Source organism: Pholcus phalangioides, unplaced genomic scaffold (assembly GCF_987345545.1).
Source record: "Pholcus phalangioides strain wild (caught in Gottingen) unplaced genomic scaffold, Ppha-v1.0 ptg000013l_1, whole genome shotgun sequence".
Taxonomy (NCBI): Eukaryota; Metazoa; Arthropoda; class Arachnida; order Araneae; family Pholcidae; genus Pholcus; species Pholcus phalangioides.
Window position 1 is genome coordinate 24,719,484 of NW_028301606.1, and position 21,215 is coordinate 24,740,698.

At 33.5% G+C, this 21,215-nt stretch overlaps 1 protein-coding gene across 1 annotated transcript in view; it reads left to right on the forward strand.

Annotated features, from left to right (window-relative positions):
• The window catches only part of LOC149078839 (retroviral integration site protein Fli-1 homolog), a 130,965-nt gene that overhangs the window by 67,826 nt on the left and 41,924 nt on the right, over positions 1-21,215 (forward strand). Inside the window, exon 5 of the mRNA XM_089240998.1 lies at positions 16,083-16,133. Within this exon, the coding sequence (XP_089097124.1) occupies positions 16,083-16,133 (51 nt within the window). The remainder of the gene's footprint in view (positions 1-16,082; positions 16,134-21,215) is intronic.

Genomic DNA, 21,215 nt, shown 5'->3' on the forward strand with positions numbered 1-21,215 from the left:
TCCGGAGAAAAGCCATATTTGCTCGAACGAAAAGGAATTTCCGCGTTTTAATTTTTACTATCATTGGGCTTGGCCTTAGAGATAGCTTTTGAAAATTACTTCGAGACAGAGAGGTGAAAATGCATTAATTTAGCACAGTAAATGCAAGTATTTTTTCATTTTTCGAGATATAGTTTTTCAAGAAAGACAGATTTAACTGAATATGATTTACATAGATTTGAGCAGTTCAAAAATGTCATTTATAGTTTTTCAGCTTACTTTTCCATCATTGTTGAAGGATGCACAGCAATATGTCTCCTCCACACACAGAGTTTTCCCCCAAAACGAATTGTTCAGGGTAAAAAATCATTATTGCTTGGTTTGCAAAAGAAATAATAGACGTGTAACTTCGATCCATTCCGCTGGTAATTATAGAAATTTCATGAAAAGATTATAAGTAAAACTCGAAATATGTTTAGGAGTTGCTCAAAAGCATCAATGTCGAAACGAGCTCAAAATATACAATGCCTTTATTTGAAAAATATAAGAAACTCGCGTTGCTTGAGAGCAACAGTGTCAAATAAAGGGTTATGGACCTGCTAAAAGTGTAATTTGAACTTGAATGTGTAAATTTTTTTTTTGTGGTTAGTTAAAAATTAAAAAGGGCCCAAGGACTAAACGCTCTCACAGGCATTGATGACGTGCTCTTAAAAACTTTTTATGTTTGCTCAAATGTTTTAAAAAGCTGATTTCTAAATCGAACACATTATTCCTATTCGCTCCCCTGCCTTAATTTGCACTTTCTGAAAATCAGAAGAAAACCAACCTCATATAAAAAAGATATGACATTTTACAAAAGATATGGGGTTGGTGATTTCTGCTGTGCCTGTTAATAGGTTAATTACCATTTAGAACGTCGAGATGATACAATCTCCTTAAACCAGTGCCTCTTAACCTGGGACCATGTGGTTCCTTTGCTATATTGTGGGGGGGGGGGCATGGGTGAAAATTAGATGGAAGGAGAGCCACGATAGGTGGTGAAGAGGGCTACGGAGAACTGTGAGGAAATAAAGCTTTCAAGAAAATTTGGTGGGAAAAAATATGACTGCTTTCAAAATCCACAGAAGAAGGCTTAAGAAGGTTGGGGAACACTCTTCCTTAAATTACCAGCAAGTCAAGACACCTTTCATTTCATACCGTACACCGCCCAGGCTTTATGTACAATGTCAAGTCAAGTTATACAAGTAATGTCAAGTTATGGCATTGTCAATGTCAAGTCAAGACACTAGTATCTAAAACTAAAACTTCATTGGAAATTCGACAGGTAATTTTTAATGCCGATCTATAAACAATGGGCTCTGGGCTACAGAAGGTTGGGAAACACTCTGCCCTAAATTACCGGCAAGTCAAGACACTAGTATCTAAAACCGAAACTTCATTAGAAACTCGACAAGTCGGATTTCTGTCGATATATAGACATGAATGTGGCAGACGAAGAAAAACGAAAGGAAGGGGGGGGGATGCGTGATAATATACATGGGAGGCCCACTTCTCAAATAACCTTCTAAGTTTTCTTCGGAGATGTATATATTTTTCTCGTCTCTCTCTCTCTCTGGTCTTTTTTAACCTCACGCTGCTAGTATCATGACACACGACGAGGTTTTCTCTTCTCGTAGAGAAAAGTAGTATAAAAAGAGATGAAGAGCATAGGAAAAAGGAGCCAGAAAGAGAGAGAGAGAGACAGTGGATACCATATTTTCTAAGCCCATGGATCTTTGATGCCTTAGGCGTCACCCGCACCTCGTCCGATTCATATCCTGATGCACTTCCGGTCTCTTGCATCCATCCTCTCACTACCGCCTGCCCAATTCTGTGCTCTGTGTTCTCTCTCCTTTTTTTTTATATATATTCTTGGTGGTACTTCTTCTAGGTCCTCTTGTTGTTCACTTTGGCCGTCCTCCTTCTCCTTCTTCTCACCACCGGCGCGGACCGAGTCTTCTACTGCTTCTGACAGCCAGTCCTTTTTGCCACCTTCTTTTCTACTTGCTCTTCGTCCTCCCTTCTCCTTATGCTCTCGCGCCTCTTGTGCAGATGGTGGCTGGCTACTACCAAAAATGTGAACAAGGAAAAATTCAAAAACCGTTGAGGGAAAGTCCACAAAAATGTCCACGGTCATCGGAAATTTATGGACATGTTATTTCAAACATGAAACATGTACGATGGCTTATAAATAGTTACACGCATTAATTCAACATCATGAAAACATATCAGAAACATCACAAATCTCACTCTAATCTCTACAAGAAATTAATTTTCATTTGAAATAAATGCAGGGAAATAATTAAAAATTTTTGGGAAAATTGAAACTTCAAATTTGTTTCAAATTTCACATTACTATATCGTCCCCCTCATATCAGAAGCACTAATGCTCAATGTCCTCGGGGGGAGGTGGGGGGGGGGGAAAGAACGTGGGAAATTAGGTTTGAATGTTAACTCTACCCATGTTACTCCATGGAAGTTATTTTCTTGAAATGTTTTGTAATATGTGTTTCAATAGGGATGTCCATTCCCGTTTCAGGTGAAACTTATATAACAAAATAAGGTATCCAACCAGCTGATAAAAAAAAAAGAGAAAATGTGCACATTCGTGCTTCTGGCATGTAGGGGGGACGATACAGTATCAGCTGCAGTGAATTATTATATCAAGTCTCAGAATTGCTTCGTCAAGTTCAATGAAGCTAAATAACAGAAAAAGTACCAGAATGTTCATAAAAACAACGAAATTTTATCAATAAAGAGTTTCACTAAATATTAACCGCCACATTTTAAAATAATTCTCTAATTTTCAGGAAATCCACATTTTCTGTACTTAAGTAAGAAATCCTCAAGAAATATCCGAATGTTAACCTGTCAAGAAATTTTAATTTTTCTTGTCAGTCTAGATTGATAAGACACCGAAGTATTGTACGGAAGGGCATTCTGAAGCTCCACGAGTTCCAGACCAATTGTTATTTTCAGAATTTGTCCTTACTCAGAGGTTTTAGCTTATTCTCCTTATAGATTGAATATTATAGAACAGATTGCGCTAAGACGACCGGGAGAATAACATGATGACCGTAAATATGATCATACCTCTTGGTGTTTTGGAACCAGATTTAATTACTTTCATTAATAAAGTTCAACGATCATTTAAAATTAAATGATTTCGCATTAGGTGCATTATGAAGTATTTATGAAGCATTACGTGCCTCAAATGATATATGTATTTATAATCGGCGTTTAAAATGAATTTTTTTTATTCCCAAAATTGCTATGCATGTATATGTATAGACCACGTAATTATGTATACAATTTTCATGAATTAAATAATTTAATTTTTCTAGGGAAAATTTCATTCATGAATAATCAAATCTTAAGGAATCGAAAGGGTTTGTCACGTTTTGTGGTGAGAAAAAGAACTTTTTCTGCTACGCTAACTTACGGTTGCTTTACTTTCTAATACGCCATCTGTCAATCTGTAAAAAAATAGTTTTACTTATATGAAGTAATTTTCATTTCTATTAACCCCCCTCTCTCCTAAAAATGCCTGTGAAACTAAAAATGCAGTTTGTCGTATTCCTAAAATTTATGCGTATATGCGAATATAGTTATGCATATAGCTATTTATAAAATTCCATGAATCAAATTGAAGGATAAAAATGGCCGACGCTGTAAGCGCTAAAAAAATTCAAACACCGTTTTTTACGTTAAATTGTCAAATGAGTGATGCTTTATATTGTGTCAACGTGAAAAGTGCCTCAAAGTGGTTCAAAGGAGCGTTTAAAGAGGTCACAAATATAAACGTTCTTACGGGCCGCAAATACAGTTTTTTTACGATTTCCCAACATTTTCTCATTTAACACTTACAACGTTTACCACTTTTATCCTTCAATTATTCTATCTTTTTGGTCTATATTTTGGAGGCTTCAAGCGAAATTCAGTTTTAATTCTTGAACGTCAATATATCGTCAAAACGAGAAATTATACATGAAAAGTTATGATTTAGAAAATGCTATTACACTCTAAACTTTTGGTTAGCTCAACGTGGGTGTACCACAAATTCATAAAAATTGAAGAAAACATATAAGCCTACTCGAATGCGGTTTACAAAAAAGTTATCCTCTCGAAGGGGGATTTTTTGTTGGTACAGAGAAAAAAATTAGTTCAAATTTTTCTCGATAGAAGACACTGCACGAAAACAAATCAGATGTGATTCCACCTGAACTTTTTTTTCAATCTCTTGTGTGTCCGAAACGTTAATGAGCTTTAGACAGCATTTCATGGCTAGTGTGAAACAAGTTCACCAATAATGCTTTATCCACAAATGCCAAGATCACAATGGAAACCTTATGTAAGCCCTAGTAACAGGCAAATCGAGATATGAGCTGGTAATGGTTCATCCTGCATTATATAGCGCTCCGATTTGAATATTTCTGGTGATTTGCTTTCAAGCAGTGCCCTAAAAATTTGAACTAATTTTTTTTTCTATACCGAAACCCCCCTTCGTTAGAATAATTTTTTTTAGCAAACCGCAGTCTAATATACCAGTTTCTTCAATTTATATGAATTTTAAAACTATTAACGTATTTATGGGACACCCTGTATAATTATTTATGAAATTCCTCGAAATAAAAATATTCAATTTTTTCTGTCAATATGTTTGAGTCTTTAATTGAATTCTAAGGCATATCAATGTATCGTCAAAAAACGAGAAATTACACAACAAAAAGTTTTTTTGATTTACAAAACGCTTTTACACTCTGCAGTTTTGAGTAGTTCCATGTATGTAATTCCGCGTATGATTATTCACAGGAAACTGGTTTATCCTACAAAATTGAGCAATCCATGATGTAAGCATGGGAAATTCTATTGGCATGGATCATGAAGAGAAATATTCCTCAAGGCTTCTGATGTAAGATTTCACACTGCCCCCTTTATAACATTTATCCACGGCACTGGTGCCGATACATTCGGGCTATTCTCTAAAGAAAGAAAGAGAGAGAGGAGATGTATACGTGTATAGGAGATGGTGGAAGACGAAAAATACAGCGGTATGTTGGAGAGGATCTTAGGAGTCTGGTAGGGAAAGTAGTCCAAGATAGGCCGGATTCGCCTCCGGATGTCAGCCAGGATACTACTATTCCCTGGACTTCCCCTAACTCTCTCTATCTCTATCTCGCACATAGAAGCCTCCTTTTCACACCCAAGCCTTGTGGATTTTTTTTCCTTAGCCCCCTCTCTATTCCCGGCAGTGGCTTTACTATATCTCGTCCACGTAAAAGAAGTAAAGAAATCTACTCAACGTAATCGTTGTTCTTTTTTTTTTTCCTTTAAGGTACTTTTCTATCGTATTGGGTTGGTATCTTTGGGTCTTTTTTTCTGACGTTGGAGGACTTTTTTCCTTCGGTCCCCTTTTTCTTCCATTTTCATGACCGGGAATTTTAGAATTTTATACTGAGTATGGTCGAAAAAATTTTACTCTAGTTTTTTCCTGGTGGTGGTTTAATTTAAAAAAAAAAAATTTTGGAATTTTTTTTTTAAAATGCAAGTTGGATTTTGTTATGAAATGTTTTTTTTTCTTTGAAAGAGAAATGTGTTAAGTTAACGTAAAATATATGTTGAGATTTGAGTCTGTAACTAGAACTTATCGCTATGATCAATGGTCATCCATATACTCAGGATATTCCCCCTGACCTTTGTCTTTTGCAATCTGTGTCATTCCCCCTTCGTCCGCATTAGATTCGGTCTATGAAGAAACGGACATTGCGGACTGAACAAATATATGCCTGGTGGCTTCCTCATCATTCCTCGCTGACCGATGGTCATGGCTTGTCATCGAGTTTCCGATTTCCGAGGCTGATCTATTTCTCTCTCTCTCCCTTTCAGTACTTTCTCCTTCACTTCTGACTTCCCCACCCCGTCCAAGCTGAACTCCATCCTGAAAATGCGATGGGGTTGACCATTAATGGACAGTGGTCATCTCTCTCTCTCTCTCTCTCTCTCTGTTGAATGAATGACAGGAAGGGATGAAAAGGAAGAGGAACATGGATACTAAGTAATGATGTAAACATAATAGGATCACCATTGAAGCGCAATGTCCAGTAACGGAAGATACGAGTTGGTTGGCGATATCCTTCTTCTATCCTTTTACATCTTTCTGCTCTTTTTTTGTGCATTGCTCCAAGGTTTATGTGAGTACGAATAACATTTTGTTGGTGTATGAACTTTAAACTTGTAATAGTTTGAATTTTTCCCGTAGCTTAAACTCTTCGATTTAACGAATAGGTTTTCCATTACTGTAACATCTTCGGTTCGGCTATATTTTTTGTTTACTTCACGATTAGTTTGTTTAAAAACAACGGGCTTAAAGTTTTGTACATCAGCTCCCAAATGCTCAACGCACACTACTGCAAGTTCCATCGAATATTTCCTAAATACTAACTTCTTAGCATATAACATTGTACTTGCTCAAAAACAAACATTTCGCATGAAAATTGTTTTTGTTGAATCTAGTGTGACATAAATTTTGTAATTTACACGTCAAATAAATAAATAACGAATACGATAATATTATGTTTCTGTGATATAAACATAAAATGTTTTTCGAACATTAAACATAATTCTTTTTTTGGCATTCTTCCTTGAGGGGTTTTGATGAATTTTTTCTGGTATTTATTCCATTTAGACTTTTTAATCCATTTAAAAAATACATTTTTGCTGATGAGAATGGGTCTAATCAGTAATATTATGAAATTCTAAAAAAGAACTTGGGAACTAATCGAATGTACAGCATTTACTTTGATTTAATATTGATTTATTTATGTTTCTGAATGTAAATTATGCGTGTCGTATACAATATAAAAAGTTTTTTTAGCCGGCCATATTACTAAGGTGAACTTATTTTCTCGAAATTAAAATCAGTTTGAAAATTTATACTAAAAATATGAAGCATTCCCATGAAAAAGAAAGAAGAATAATCTCCAGCTAAAACACCGAATGTACTGGCATATGCAATATCAAGTGGAGAAAGATGCTTTCCCACGCAAGCTTAAAAGTCACCTTCGTTATCGGATCGTCTGCAATGCTAACTTCCAAGAGAAGCATGAAGCTGACTTTTTAGCATATAATGTATGTGTGGTAAGAGGCTCACAATCAGACAACTGAAAAAAAAATTCTTTTGTAATTGTGGAAATTTAATTTTGATAACGGATCATCTGTAATGCTAACTTCTAAGATAGACCTAAAGCTGGCTTTTTACCATATAATTCACATGTGCTAAGAAGCTAACATTCAGATATCTGAAAAAAATTTCCTTTGTGTTGTGGTGGATTTTTAACTTCGATATTAAATGATCATTTATAATGCTAACTTTGAGGAAAAAACAGAAGTTGGATTTTTAGCATTTTGCTTATATTTAATATTCTAAGATGCCAAAATTCAGATTACTGAAAAAAATTAACTTTTGTATGTGGAATTTTATTCCGATCCGGGCATCTTCGTCACCTCGGTGGGCATTTTGCCTGTTGTGGTCTTGTATTTGTATTTGTATGATTTCGAATAAGAATGCAGCGTATTTATGATATTTCATGAATTCATAATAGAAAACTAGAATATTTTCCTTTGAATAATCTTTATCGATACCAAAAAAAATTATGAAATATAATGTCTTAGGAGAATATTACTTCAATATATTTTTCATAAGTTTGAAATTTATCATACATATTATTTAGTGATGCTACCAAATGGTTATATAAGTACAGTCAGGCCCACTTTAAAGGGATATGAATGGTTTCAGCATAAAGTATACGGTTATGTAGAGCATTCGATTATATGGGGAACAATTTACAATTGCCCTTCCAAACCGTTAGTATAGTTTGTATAATGTCTTATACAGTTTTTGAAATGTTTTATATAGTTTGTATAATGTCTTGTCTAGTTTGTATAATGTCTTGTCTAGTTTGTATAGTGTGTTATATAGTTTGCATAGTCTTAAACACCGAGTTGATGTTTTATGGTCATCTGTGTAACCATCCTTTTCCAACAAAAATTTTCACTGTTTTCAAAATCTTGGGTGATTTCTTCTGCTTTTTGACTAATCATGGCTCCGTTGATTAACACACTTGCTGCTCTTTCTGCATGTGACCATTGCGATATAAATAAGTCAATAACGCCAAAATAATATTTTCTCTTTCTCGTCAAGCTTCAATTTCTATGAACAAGCTTCTTTTCTTTCACCAATTCAAATTTTTCTTAATGCTTGACAATTTAGCTTGAGAAATTCTATACTCTTTATCAGTTTGTGTTTGAGATTGTTTCATTTTTTTATTTGACCCAAAACTTTTTATTCGTTGCCCAAACGCAAACCTCTTTTTCTCACAATCATTTCTCTAATTTCAGGACATTGCATGAAACCATGGCATTTGCCCAGATTTTTTTTTTTTTTGAGATTTTACTTTTATCGAAAAAGTTAGCTCCCTTTATGTCTTCGATAGAGGACCAAAATAAAATATTTAAAAGTTTTTAAGACAGTTTAGACAATTTGAGGTCTCAAGCCTAGGCATTTTATTCATCTTGACTGGCAATATACAACGTTTTTGACAATTTTGAAGTTTTTTATCAAATAAAAATATTCTGTGCATAGTGGTTTATATATACTAAAGTAGGCATAACTTCGGTTCTAAGCGTGATATTAACAAAACACGGTTTCTTGTGGAATCGCAAAAAAAAAAAGAGATTTTATAGAAGTAAAAAAATCCATATTTGCTTTCAAATAGGAATTTTTTACGTAGGTGGATGCTTTAAACATGTAACACATAATTTCCCACATTTTTGTCCCATCGCCCCCGTATGCAGAAAATTTTTTCTTTTATCGCCTCCGACTTATCTGAACACATAGGGTCTTTATCTTAGCTTCTATCGCCCCCTTGAACCCTTCCATTGCCTACCAAGGGATGATATCGCCCACTTTGGAAAATACTGATCTAACAGTTATCTGAAGCTGGCTTCTTAAGATATAAAGCATATGTGCTAAGAAGCCAACACTCAGATTTTTTAAAGAAATTATTGGTGTTTATTCTACTTTTTTGTTTCATATGTTTTCGTAATACGCACCCAAAATTATGTATTAATAATAATTCGTGTATCCATAATAAAAAACTGGAAACGATATTCTATCCCGATGTTGCTAAATGACGTTATGAGTACTTTGAAAATTCATGCGGACAATGTGGGCATTCCCATGGAAAAAACATGAAGAATCTATTTTCATGAAAAATATTGAACGTACTAAAAGAAAATATCAGGTGTAACTAAGATGTCATTCTTTGTGTTAGTAATTTTATCGATATGATTTCGTAACTTTCATAAAAAATTAGGAATTTGTTTATTTATGATAAAAAAGGGAATATTTGCTTAGAACAAAAAGAATCTTGATAAATACCGAAAGAAACTGCTTTTTCTTAACGTTTTAGGAAATTATTTCTTCTGCAATATTTTTTGTAACTTTGCAATTTATCATGGATACATATTCTTTCTCAATGTAACTAAATGAATTCATGCGTAATTTGTGAAAATTCACGTGGACAATATGGAACATTGTGATGATGCGATGAAAACAAAAATCTTCGCCAAAACGCTCTAAAGGTATTAACATATATAATACTAAATGGAATAAAAGTGAATACAGAAAAAAAATCAAAAGAATACAAATAAAAATATGCACTAAAGGAAAAACACTGTGAGTCGTGCTCCTGATTGAGGAAATCTTCCTTCTGGGATCTACTTTTGATGCAAGCGTAATGGTCTTTTGACAGAAATCTCTAGTTGGCTTCTTAGCATGTAGCGTATATATGCCAAGAAGCCAACACTCAGACTTTAAAAAAATTCTTTTAGTTTGGAATTTTATCGTTAGATCAATATAATAAATTTATATAATTTTTATTACTAAAACATTAGTAATTTGTGCATTCATGATAAAGAATGGAATATTCTTCTTAAAAAATCTATATAAATACCGAAAGAAATTATAAGTTTCTTCCTAACGTTTTAGGAAAATATTTCTTCTATAACATTTCTCGTAACACTGGAATTTATGACACATATTCTTTCTCAGTTGCCAAATGACTTTATAAGTAATTTGAAAATTCACGTGGACAATGTTGAACATTTCCATAACAAAAAAATAATCTTCACCAAAACGTTGAAAGTATTGATATATACAATACCAGACGGAATAAAGGTGAATAAAAAAATCAAAAAAATCAAAAAAGAATACAAATACAAAAAAGCACTCAAGGAAAAACGCTGCGAGTCGTGCTCCTTCTGATTGAGGAAATCCCCCTCCTATCCGGAAAATTCTCCGGAATCTACTCCCGGAAAACGGAGAAGAAGAAGAAGAATGGCTAAGGAAAAAAAAAATTGGTGGATAAGGTGGGCAAAAGAAAAAAAAAAAGGCACAAGGAATGAGTGAAGGAGAGGAAATGCCTTCGCATAATTCATTAGTCGCTGAGTCTAGGGCTCGACCGACAATAAGAACGCCCGTTTTCTGATTGGCGGAAAGGATGGTGGGGGTTTCCTTCGAGAAACATGTACTTGACGCGCTTGGCGGAAAGTTCTCCAATCCCATTGGCCGAGAGGTTTCCGAAACGAAAAAAAAAAAAAAAATAGATATATCTAGAAAGAGGGGAGGGGGGGGGATTACGAGCAAGAGTCGCGGTTTAGTTGAAAGCGAGCTGATGGAGGTTGGAAAGAGAGGTGGCCCTGTCGTGTCCAGGAGACCATAGGAACCCCTTTTCTGCCTTTGATTTTGCGTCCCCCCCCTCCCTCGTCCTCGATTAGAGGGCCATTTACAAAAGTGAAGCGCGGTGGCGAGACCATCGATTTGCGCTCGCTTAGCGCACACTCTCTCTCTCTGTTCTGGAGCGGGCTGCTGCTGCTGCTGCTTCCGACGCACACCGAGACCGGCCGGGCCGATCCCCACCCCATATACATACTACGACTAAAAAGGGAGAGAAAGAGAGAAAAATACCTCGTGTGTTTTCCATATTCATATTTATACTTCGAGGCGAGATCATTCGTGAATTTCTCGCGTTTTTTTTTTTGAAGATATCTGCTCCGTTATAGGTAAATATGTATCAAATTTTATTTTGGAAGATTGCAAACATTCACGATTCTCTTTGAAGTTCTAAAAGAAAGAATTTTGATGTTTTTCTGAAAAAAAAACCAGTCCAGAACGGCTCGTGAGATTCTTAATCGATGATTTCCTACAACTTTTAATGAAGAAACAAAAAAGAATTAAGGTATAATATTGTGTATTTCACGGCAGTTATGTAACTCGAAAATTTTTGTTAGAAATTGTAGAAATTTCTATTGAATTCACTGAATATATTGTTCTGGTAGATGTAAGTTTGGTTTCGGAATCATCATCGAGATCGAAACAAATTTCATGATGGTTTGAAAAATTTCTGGAGAATGAATGAAAAAGTGTTCTGCGAAGAATATGATTTCAGCTAAGATGGATCATGCAAGATAAAAGAAGCGTACAATTTACTCAAAAAAATACTTCTGCGTTTTTTAATTGATTTTGGTGAGAGAATCGAGCATTTATTCGGAACTCAAGAATCAGTTCGACAAGTAGAAAATCTTACGTGTATATTTGAGAGGTCAGAATTACTCGTATGATAAGCTGAAATATACGCGATGCCGGATGTTGATGTTCGAATGCTGCTGCTGTCGCCGTCCATTGCATAATAACATTGATACAGTGTTCGAACAAATGAGCTATAGCCGGGTTTCGCCGAGCTAGTGTGTCTGTCGAAGTGGCGCGAGACGGAGAACACAAGCCTCGGGAGTTGCAGTGCCGAGGCTACGGAGCCGAAGTGTATCGGCTGTGGATGCAACCAGCCGCAACCAAGACAGAATTATACGGTGCTGCATCGCCTGTAACCAATCTTCCAATGTTGTTCACGGGTGAGTATGAAAGACGAATTATAATAATTATTAATGAAAATTTTTTATTGAATCTTCTTCGGAAGTCTAAAGCTATGATCACATGTCATAATCATGAAAATGGTAAATTACAAATTTTTTTAAATAGTCATTAGTCAGCTTTAAAATGTTGATTTTTTTAGAAAGTTATTGAAAAATTGGAAAATATTTATAATTATTTTTGAAATATGATTCAAAAATTGATAGTTTATAGTACTATCATAATGCGCTGAGTATGACGTAAAATGAAAATAACTTTAAATAAACGTATACAACAAATGTTAAATTGGTTATCTCAGTGACTATTTCCTGAATCACATGTACGCCATTTAATAATTTAATTTCTAATGTAAGCTTTTTTATAAACTTATAGAGTACTGTGAAAATACAACTAAATGAGATTAAAAGAAAAAATCTGACGATGTCATTCGCACATTCGTATTACTTGTAATGAACGGTGAAAAATTATTTCACAATTTAAATATAGTAACTGTAATTACTATAAATTCCGAGATTAAAACTGACAGTGGTCAGCGAGAAAATATATTGAAGCTTTCTTCAAATTTAAACAAACAGGTAATGTTGGAATTTTGAAATGATTTTAAACATGACACTGGAAATAAATATTTATAATCCTATGATATATAACAAGGAACTGAATGAAGATAAGCATGCTGATAGCAGACGTGTTTCCCTTGCTATTTCAGTTGTAACAAAACACGTATGTTGATGGAAAAAATTAATTACAAGTTCATTTCGTCATCGTCATTATTTTAATAATGTTTTCAAGCAAATGAGTTAATGAAATTGACGTGACGCGTCAAAAAGTGCAACGTGTGTGTCGGAAAATGCTAGTACTTACTTCTTTTTTAAACACTCGAACAATTAATGAACTGAAATTTCCAAAATAATGTTTAAAAAAAGCCAGTTTTATGGAACGCGCATGTCATTTGCCGAATCGTTCAAACATAATTCTGGTGAGAACCAGAAAAATAATTTGGCGTTTGAATATGGTACCAAAATTTAAAAAATAAATAAAAATTTATTACTGTATATGCTATTCGACAAGAATATTTTTCAGCGTGATTCATACTGATGTAACTGTAGAAGAAAACCAATATTTAACATCATAGTTTTTCATGTGATAGTTTTTCATTTCATCATAGAGTTTTCATGTGAGTGAAAAAAAAACCATCAATAAACGAGTCTCTATACATTTTTCGAAATTCAAAGTCAAACCAACTGATTGAACCAAATAAATTAAATCAAAGATTAGGAAAAAAAAATTTGAAAAATTAGGGAAAAAAATTTGAAAAATTAAGAAGAAACATTTGAAAAATTAAGAAGAAACATTTGAAAAATTAAGAAGAAACATTTGAAAAATTAAGAAGAAACATTTGAAAAATTAAGAAGAAACATTTGAAAAATTAAGAAGAAACATTTGAAAAATTAAGAAGAAACATTTGAAAAATTAAGAAGAAACATTTGAAAAATTAAGAAAAAATATGTCTTAACTTTTATTGTACTATATAGCATTAATAAAAACTTTCGTTACATTTTGTTGATATTTAAAAAAAATCTTTTATAGTTTACACGTGGTATTTCAAGAACATACGGATAAATTGATACATTTGAGTGAATGGTCTCTGAAATTTAATCTCTTATTAAGCAGAAAAAAAAGACATAATTAATTTACGTTTTTCATTAGAAAGATGTGTTATCAGTTATATGAAAATTTTAGTTAATGTAACTCAAACTTTATTTTTCACGCCAATACAGATGAAATGATTCAAATTAATATTTTATGTGGTTTTCTAATTTTGAAAATTAAAGTTTACAAATAAATTTACACTTAATCAAGTTGTATATTGAACATGAATTTGCTCACCTAATCATTTTTAAAATAAATATACGGATTACATAAAATCAGTAAATAGGAAAAAAAGTGAAGAAAAATATGGTTTGCATTTTCGTTAAAAAAGAAATAAATAACTTCACTTTAAATTATAAATCACTCTATATTTGCTTTGATTTATACTTATGCAATCTGCTCTATCAGAAACTAAGTAATTAAACAAACTTCGGAATTCTTCATTATTTCTAGAGATTATCCCATATTACTTTCATACCGTGCATACCTATATATACGGCAACCAATTATTTTATAGTTTCAGTAATCCAAGTAGAAACTTCAGAAACGAGTTGAAACCAAGAGTGTCATATAGTTGGCTTTCTATGATTTCTAAGCTTTAAATATTTAAATTCAGAACAATTATAAAAAATACCGCATATTCATAAAATTTTTAATAATCTCTCATAGTGATATAATTTTTTCTTCAGTATCACATAACCCTTAATTTTACACGATTTTCTAATCTAATGCAAGGGTAATGACTAGTAAGGCATTATAGATCGATAGATCATGGTGTTCAAATATCCCGTCTTCGGCAAAGTTTAGGATGCCGTTCGGCTTCATCGTATCTCGGTCCGATTGGCCTGAGTGTGCATTGTGTGACTACGGACTGAAACAAACAATTATTGTTATTACAGTTTCATACACACACACGTGCGCACACAGTATTATCATCAATATACATAAAAACAATTTCTAATTATTGTATTTTTTTTTATAAAGTAACATAAAAGTATTACAAACCCAAGTAAGACTATGCTTCAAAATGTTTTCACATAATTATTTATTGATTTTATTTTTGCTTTTCGCTACGGCAATACATAAAAATGACAGAAAAACGATCTAAAATAGAAAAAACAGATATATCGTAGGGAGAAAAATATGAACAAGATTGCTATTTCATGTTTTCAAGAACATCCACAGAAAATGAAATAGAGGAAAATAAAAGAGGTATTACAGTAGTAATAACGGACATACTTGAAAATGTCAAAGAAATTTCATATTCTATGAAAGATAAAATTTATTTTCTATGTTAAAAGAAAAAAAATGATTTCGCAATATTTTATAGCATTCTTTTTACTCTTTCTCTCGCTCTTGCGTATTGATTGTCTTTTCGCACCTTTCACGGGAGAAGAAAAAAATTGTTGAATTCAGATTGAAATAGAGCCATCAAATTTTTTTCTAACATTATTTTCATCAAAAAGAAAAACGGCAGCGAAATGAAAAACTATGACACATGATGAGGGAAGCGCGTTTCTCATCTCCGCAAGCAAATACTTCATGTACATCATGAGAGGAAGAAAAATTCGGAATTGAAATTGTTTTTCACACTTTCATTTTCGTTCTTGAACTTATTTTTTTTTTTTCATTCAAAAAAATTCTGAAATTTTTAAAACTTTCTTTTTTTTTTAAATATGTGTGAATGAATGAAATGTCTTTTATTATATCTAGATATTTTGAATATCTCTTTTTTGATGGAACTTTCATCGAGTATTTTATTTAAATATTTTTTAAGATCGTTTTTAATATTTTTATAATCAATTAATAATCAAAAATAATAATTTAATTCGAGATAAAAATGAAGTTAGATGCAAGACATTTTATTTAAATTGAAAATATAAATTTAATAACATTTCAGTAAAACTTTTTGAATTACTTGTTGAGTTTTTTTCACTTGAAATTGTTTGTGAAATCACCATTAAAATTTTTTGATTAGACTGAGAAATCACTGAATTTGTTGATTCAGTGACTTGATATTTCAATCAATTAGTCAAAGTATGCATTTTTACATTCAGTATTGAGGATATATTTAATTTTTTTTTTAAATTATCAATTTGAAATATTTGTTAACTCAAAACAACAGGCGCATATTTCCCTTTACTTTTAATTTTTAATTTAATGTATATACTGAAATAACAAAACAAATGAATCCCATGCAAGCTTACTAAGAGTTTTTATTGGCACATTTCATTATAATCACTTAATTGTTTTCAGCTTCTTGCCATTCAGATTTATGAAAATTAAACGTTAATTGAATACCGAATTAAATTTCTTTTTATTAATAACAGTTAATTATGAAAAATATATAACTTTGCAAGTTAGTGAACTGAAATTTATTGATTGAATGATTTATCAACGGTTTTCAATGACTATGTATTTTTTGCAGAGCCAGCGTATAAGGGAGCTTGGGGTTCGCCTTCTCCGACGCAGACACAAGGTGAGTCACGCATGTCTTGCATATTTTGCATCAGACTTGATATAAACTACTCAATCACCGACCAATCAATGTTTTTGCATGCTGTGAAAGTTATGAATAATTTTTCCAAATTCTTGAACTCAATAAGAGGTTTATTTCATGAGTTGAAGGTGATTTTACGAAAGAATTTATTATTAAAAAAAAATTTCATATCGAAAAGGGTTATCAACATTTTGTGCTTCACGGACTGGTTGTGCCAATATTGTGAAATTCATGGAATCCCTTAGCGTGAAAATTAAAATGAAGGCAATGTAATATAATACAATGAGTCAATTTTTCTCCTTCCATGCTCATGAACTTGACCCCACTAAATCTCTCCAAGCATCCCAAAGGATAGAGGAGAGGGATCTGTAGATGCCTGGGTAAAAACCACTGTCATAGAATGAAATAGTATTGAGTGAATAAGTTTATGTATGAAGAAATTTCTATTTATATGTGTTAACAGTTCTAGTGCGTTATGAAGTATTACATAATTACAATTTGCTATCAAAAATGAAAACCTGGCTGAAATCCGAGACATGAACAGATACAATACAATATATATATACAAATACAACGCCACAACAGGCAAATTGCCCAACGAGGTGACTGACTTAAGAACATCATGGATCCCCGAGCCATTTTTTGGAATCCCTACCCAACGAATCGGTACATGCGGGAATGTGCGTGTACGTGTAGTGCAATCTGACGTAAAGTTTGTTTCGGTGTAATGCTTGTTATGTGTAGTGCTGTCATCTGCCCCCAGTTTTTCTAACTATGAGTGAAGTGTTATGGTTGAATGATTTACCGTTGTAGGACTATTGCTCTCTGTGGCGAGACTTTTTAACGGGGAGATCGGCTCGCATTTGCGCCTTGAAGTTGGGAACCACAGAAAACCAACTTCAGCCGACCACCACTGTGGGGTTCGAACCCGGATCCTCGCATCACGAGTCCGGCACTATAACCACTCGACCACCACAGATCTTGCAGTAAATGTAAGTAATGTCTGGAATTCGAAATGGTGATTTCTTAAAATAGTTGATGGAGTAGCTGCGACTTTTATTCTTTTAAATTAATTCAAAAAATAAACTAAAAAACATTATTTTTAAATTTTGTTTCTTAATTCAAGAGAAAAAGATTGAATATGCTGTTCCACACATGTTAAAATTTTTCTGACGTTTTTTCCTGAAGCATGTGCTCATGACAGAATCAAATCAATCAAAGCGCAGCATGATAATAACACAAGGGTACTAATGGAAACAATCCGCTAAATATTTTTGGCTTTAATGACATTTTTCCTATATCAAAATGAAAAACAATACGATCACTAAACCGAAATAGAAACTTTTGTATATAAAGTGAGACCTCGATAAAATGATATTCTTCGGGCCAAGAAAGAATAGCGTTGTAGAGGGATTATCATTATATCGAGAGACAGCATTGTTATCACGTACCACCAAATTTATGCTGTTGCTGGCATGTTTCCTAAAACCGTGTGTTGTTAGCACCATCACAAAACGCGCTTTGAAGTATTTATTCGTCGCGAAAAACTAATTAATTTTCCACTCTCCGCTATCATTTACGAAGGTTTCGACAGTCGAAGTTTCGACATCATCTTCGGATAAGTTGCCATCTTGTGGTAGTGTCAGATATTGTGAGCTTTGGTTTGAGTTAGGACTGGCTAACTCAGTCTGGCTCCGTTCAGCGCACACGAGCTCTAAGGAAAAGAGATTCGCCTTCTTTATAGTCTAGTGGTCTCGGGCGCTCACCCGGCAATCGAGAGGACGTGTGTTTGATTCCCTGCAAGGCCAGCTGAATTCTCTTCTTTCCTATATTTATTTCCCTAATCAGACAGACGTCGAAACCTTCGTTGTATTAATAATTCTATTAATGAAATTCATTCAGAAGCTGAAAGAAGTTAACCGTATTGCACTTTTGTGTCTTAAAGAAACAAGTGGTGATATATATACGGCTTTATCAACACCCCGTGCTCATGTTAATCAACGTAATTATTCTGCGATCATGTGGCCACGATGCACCAACGATTTTATCAACATTTTGTGTGATAATGAGGTGCAAAATACCGATGCTATTGGACACTCTTGGAGGGACGATGTTAAAATTAAATTCAAGACGATTTTGAGCAAAATATAAAAAAATATCGTTGCAGCGGTTTTAAAATCTTCTAAACAAATACCGTTACAAAGGGATTTAATGTAGTAGATGATATTATTATATCGAGAGGTGTTTAACATTAGAATACAGGCAATTCCAAACAAGATTTGAAAGTATATTGTTGTAGAGGGATTTATCGTTATATCGAGCATCGTTGTAGCGAGATTCAACCGTGTTTTCAAAGAGTAGATACACTTTTATTTTCATTATCTCAAATTTGCTGAATAATCAGTAGACATGTTATGATTTTTTCTCCATCTCGCTCCGCCGGTTAATAAAATCGTTGTTTCAGATCATTCCATACTCCAGAAGCTTCGATATCAACAGCGTTATTCGCAAACGCAGCCGCCAGAGAAGCGCTTGTTACGGCGGCGGTGGCTCCACGTGAAACGGGTTGCTGTTTGTTAGCCGTGGGGCAGCAAATGAGCTTATGACGACGACCTGCAGGGTTACGAAGACCCCGAATCAAACATGGAAAATCTAATTTACGGGGGCGATTTCGGAAATCCATGATGAGAAAATAAACTGTAGGGGAGATTGATCAATAGGTAACGCGTTCGTGATAGCCGACGATGCAAATATGACGTGCTGAACACATTATAAAGATACAGGAACAATGTTCATTACCTCGACACTTCTTGACAATTTCTTATTCAATCTTTGCTTTACGTGAATTTATAAATTTAACCAAGCAATTGAAAAAAAAAATTTAAGTAGCATTTTTTCCGATGTATTATTCGATTGCTTTGATTCCTAAATGGCTTGCGTAGCACATCAGAGCAATGTGAGATGCCGGCTTAATGTTTTTGGAGATTAGAATTACAACGAATCCTAGATATAACGATAATTCGTGGACCAAGAAAAAACTGAGTTCTAGAGAGATTTATTGTTACATCAATAGCCATCAGTTTAACATTGGAGTATAGCCATTTCAAAAATAAATGTATTATTGTAGAGGATTTATCATTGTATCGAGGCTTCACAGTATATCAAACGTTGTAACTGGCTCAATTCCTAATTTTTACCACCTCATTCAAGGGTGTCGTTAAGGTATGACAGATTTGTAGAGGACCCTTCTAATATGCAACGAAAAAATAAAATTATTGATGAAATTCGTTAGTATGCAACGCGCTTAAGTTGGAAAATCCACTAGTATTTATTTTAATACATACTCACATTTTCCTTTCAACGTAACTTTATCGCTGCTGATTAATCTCTCCAAATACTTCCAGGATTAATGATTATTGATGATAGACAAACATTATTCGATGATATCATTTGGATGATAGATAATAATTATTCGATGATATCATTTGGATGATAGATAATCATTATTCGATGATATGATTATCATGATGGATGATCATTATCATATGATAGATAATCATTATTCGATGATATGATTACCATGATGGATGATCATTATCATATGATACCATTATGATGATATTATATACATGGTGATTACTTAATTCCCCTTTCCGCATTTTATTGGGAAACCGTTGAGTCGTAATTCCAAGTAGAAAAGATTACCCAAATAATGTATAGAACTCAGATATACGTCATTCATGTTATAAGGGTATGTATAGTTATTAAAATAAAAATTTTAACTTTTCATACGGACACCATATGATGAAGAACCCAATTACAAAGCTAATACCCTGTCTTTCTTGATGACAACCAAAGAAGTTCCATATTTTTAAGTGCAAATATTCGATGAGGTATTTTTTTATTTTAAAGAAAGAAAACAGGAAAATTGGGAAAGGGCAACAGGAACAGCATATGTAAGGAAAAGGAGCGTTGCCCGTTAGTTTTTGTTGGTTTTTTCCAATTTTTTTTTTCAACTTTTCAATTCAAACACCTCAGTGAATATTGCACTTGGAAACTTGGAAGTTTTTTTGTTGGACTTAAGAAAAAGACAGGACAATAGCTTTCTCTCCAGGTTTTTGAGCAGCGGATGCCAAAATAAAAAGTTAATTTTTTATTTTAACAACTGTACATCAACTTGCAACGTGAATGACGTATATCTGAGTTCAACACGTTATTTGGATACTTTGCCTAATTGGAAGTAGGCCTATACCTCTAGGATCAACCGGTCGCCAGTGAATCATCATTATTCGGTGATAGATAATAATTATTCGATGATAGATAATCATTATTCGATGATAGATAATCATTATTCGATGATAGGTAATCATTATTCGATGATGGATAATCATTATTCGATGATAGATAATCATTATTCGATGATAGATAATCATTATTCGATGATAGATAATCATCATATGCAGTGGATCACGCTTTTAACGTTTCCAAAAAACCATCATGAAAAAAAGTTATAATCGGAAAAAACACGCTGAACGGGGAATCTTGATGAGAATTAGAAGTTGGGACCACAAAAACATGTCATACTAAGGAGGAAAATGTTCTGAGCTGTAACGTTATAAGCGGGATCCACTGTAATAACCGTAATTTCCCTCAAATGAACCCCTATAAGCTGCATCTAAAAAATTATTTGTGTAAAAACAATATTCGCAGAATTACAATGATTTTCTACACACCACAGCTTTGTATGAGCCCCACGTAATTTTCACTCAAGAACTAAAAGAAAACACGAAAATTTGAATGAAACTCTCTCTCTCAATTTCATACTTCCTTCCCTTTTTATAATAATGTCATTGGTTAAACATTCGACCAGGAGTTCTCAAACTGTGTTCCACGTGCACGTCCCAGCGGCTTCACGACGGTAAAATAAATCAGTAAATTTGACGAATGAGGAAAAAAAAAAAGGTTCCTATGGGGCTCCACCATAGAAATTACAGACTGAAATGGGCCCCGCGAGTCAAAAAAGGTTGAGAACCGCTTCATAAGACATTAGCCTACAGTAAA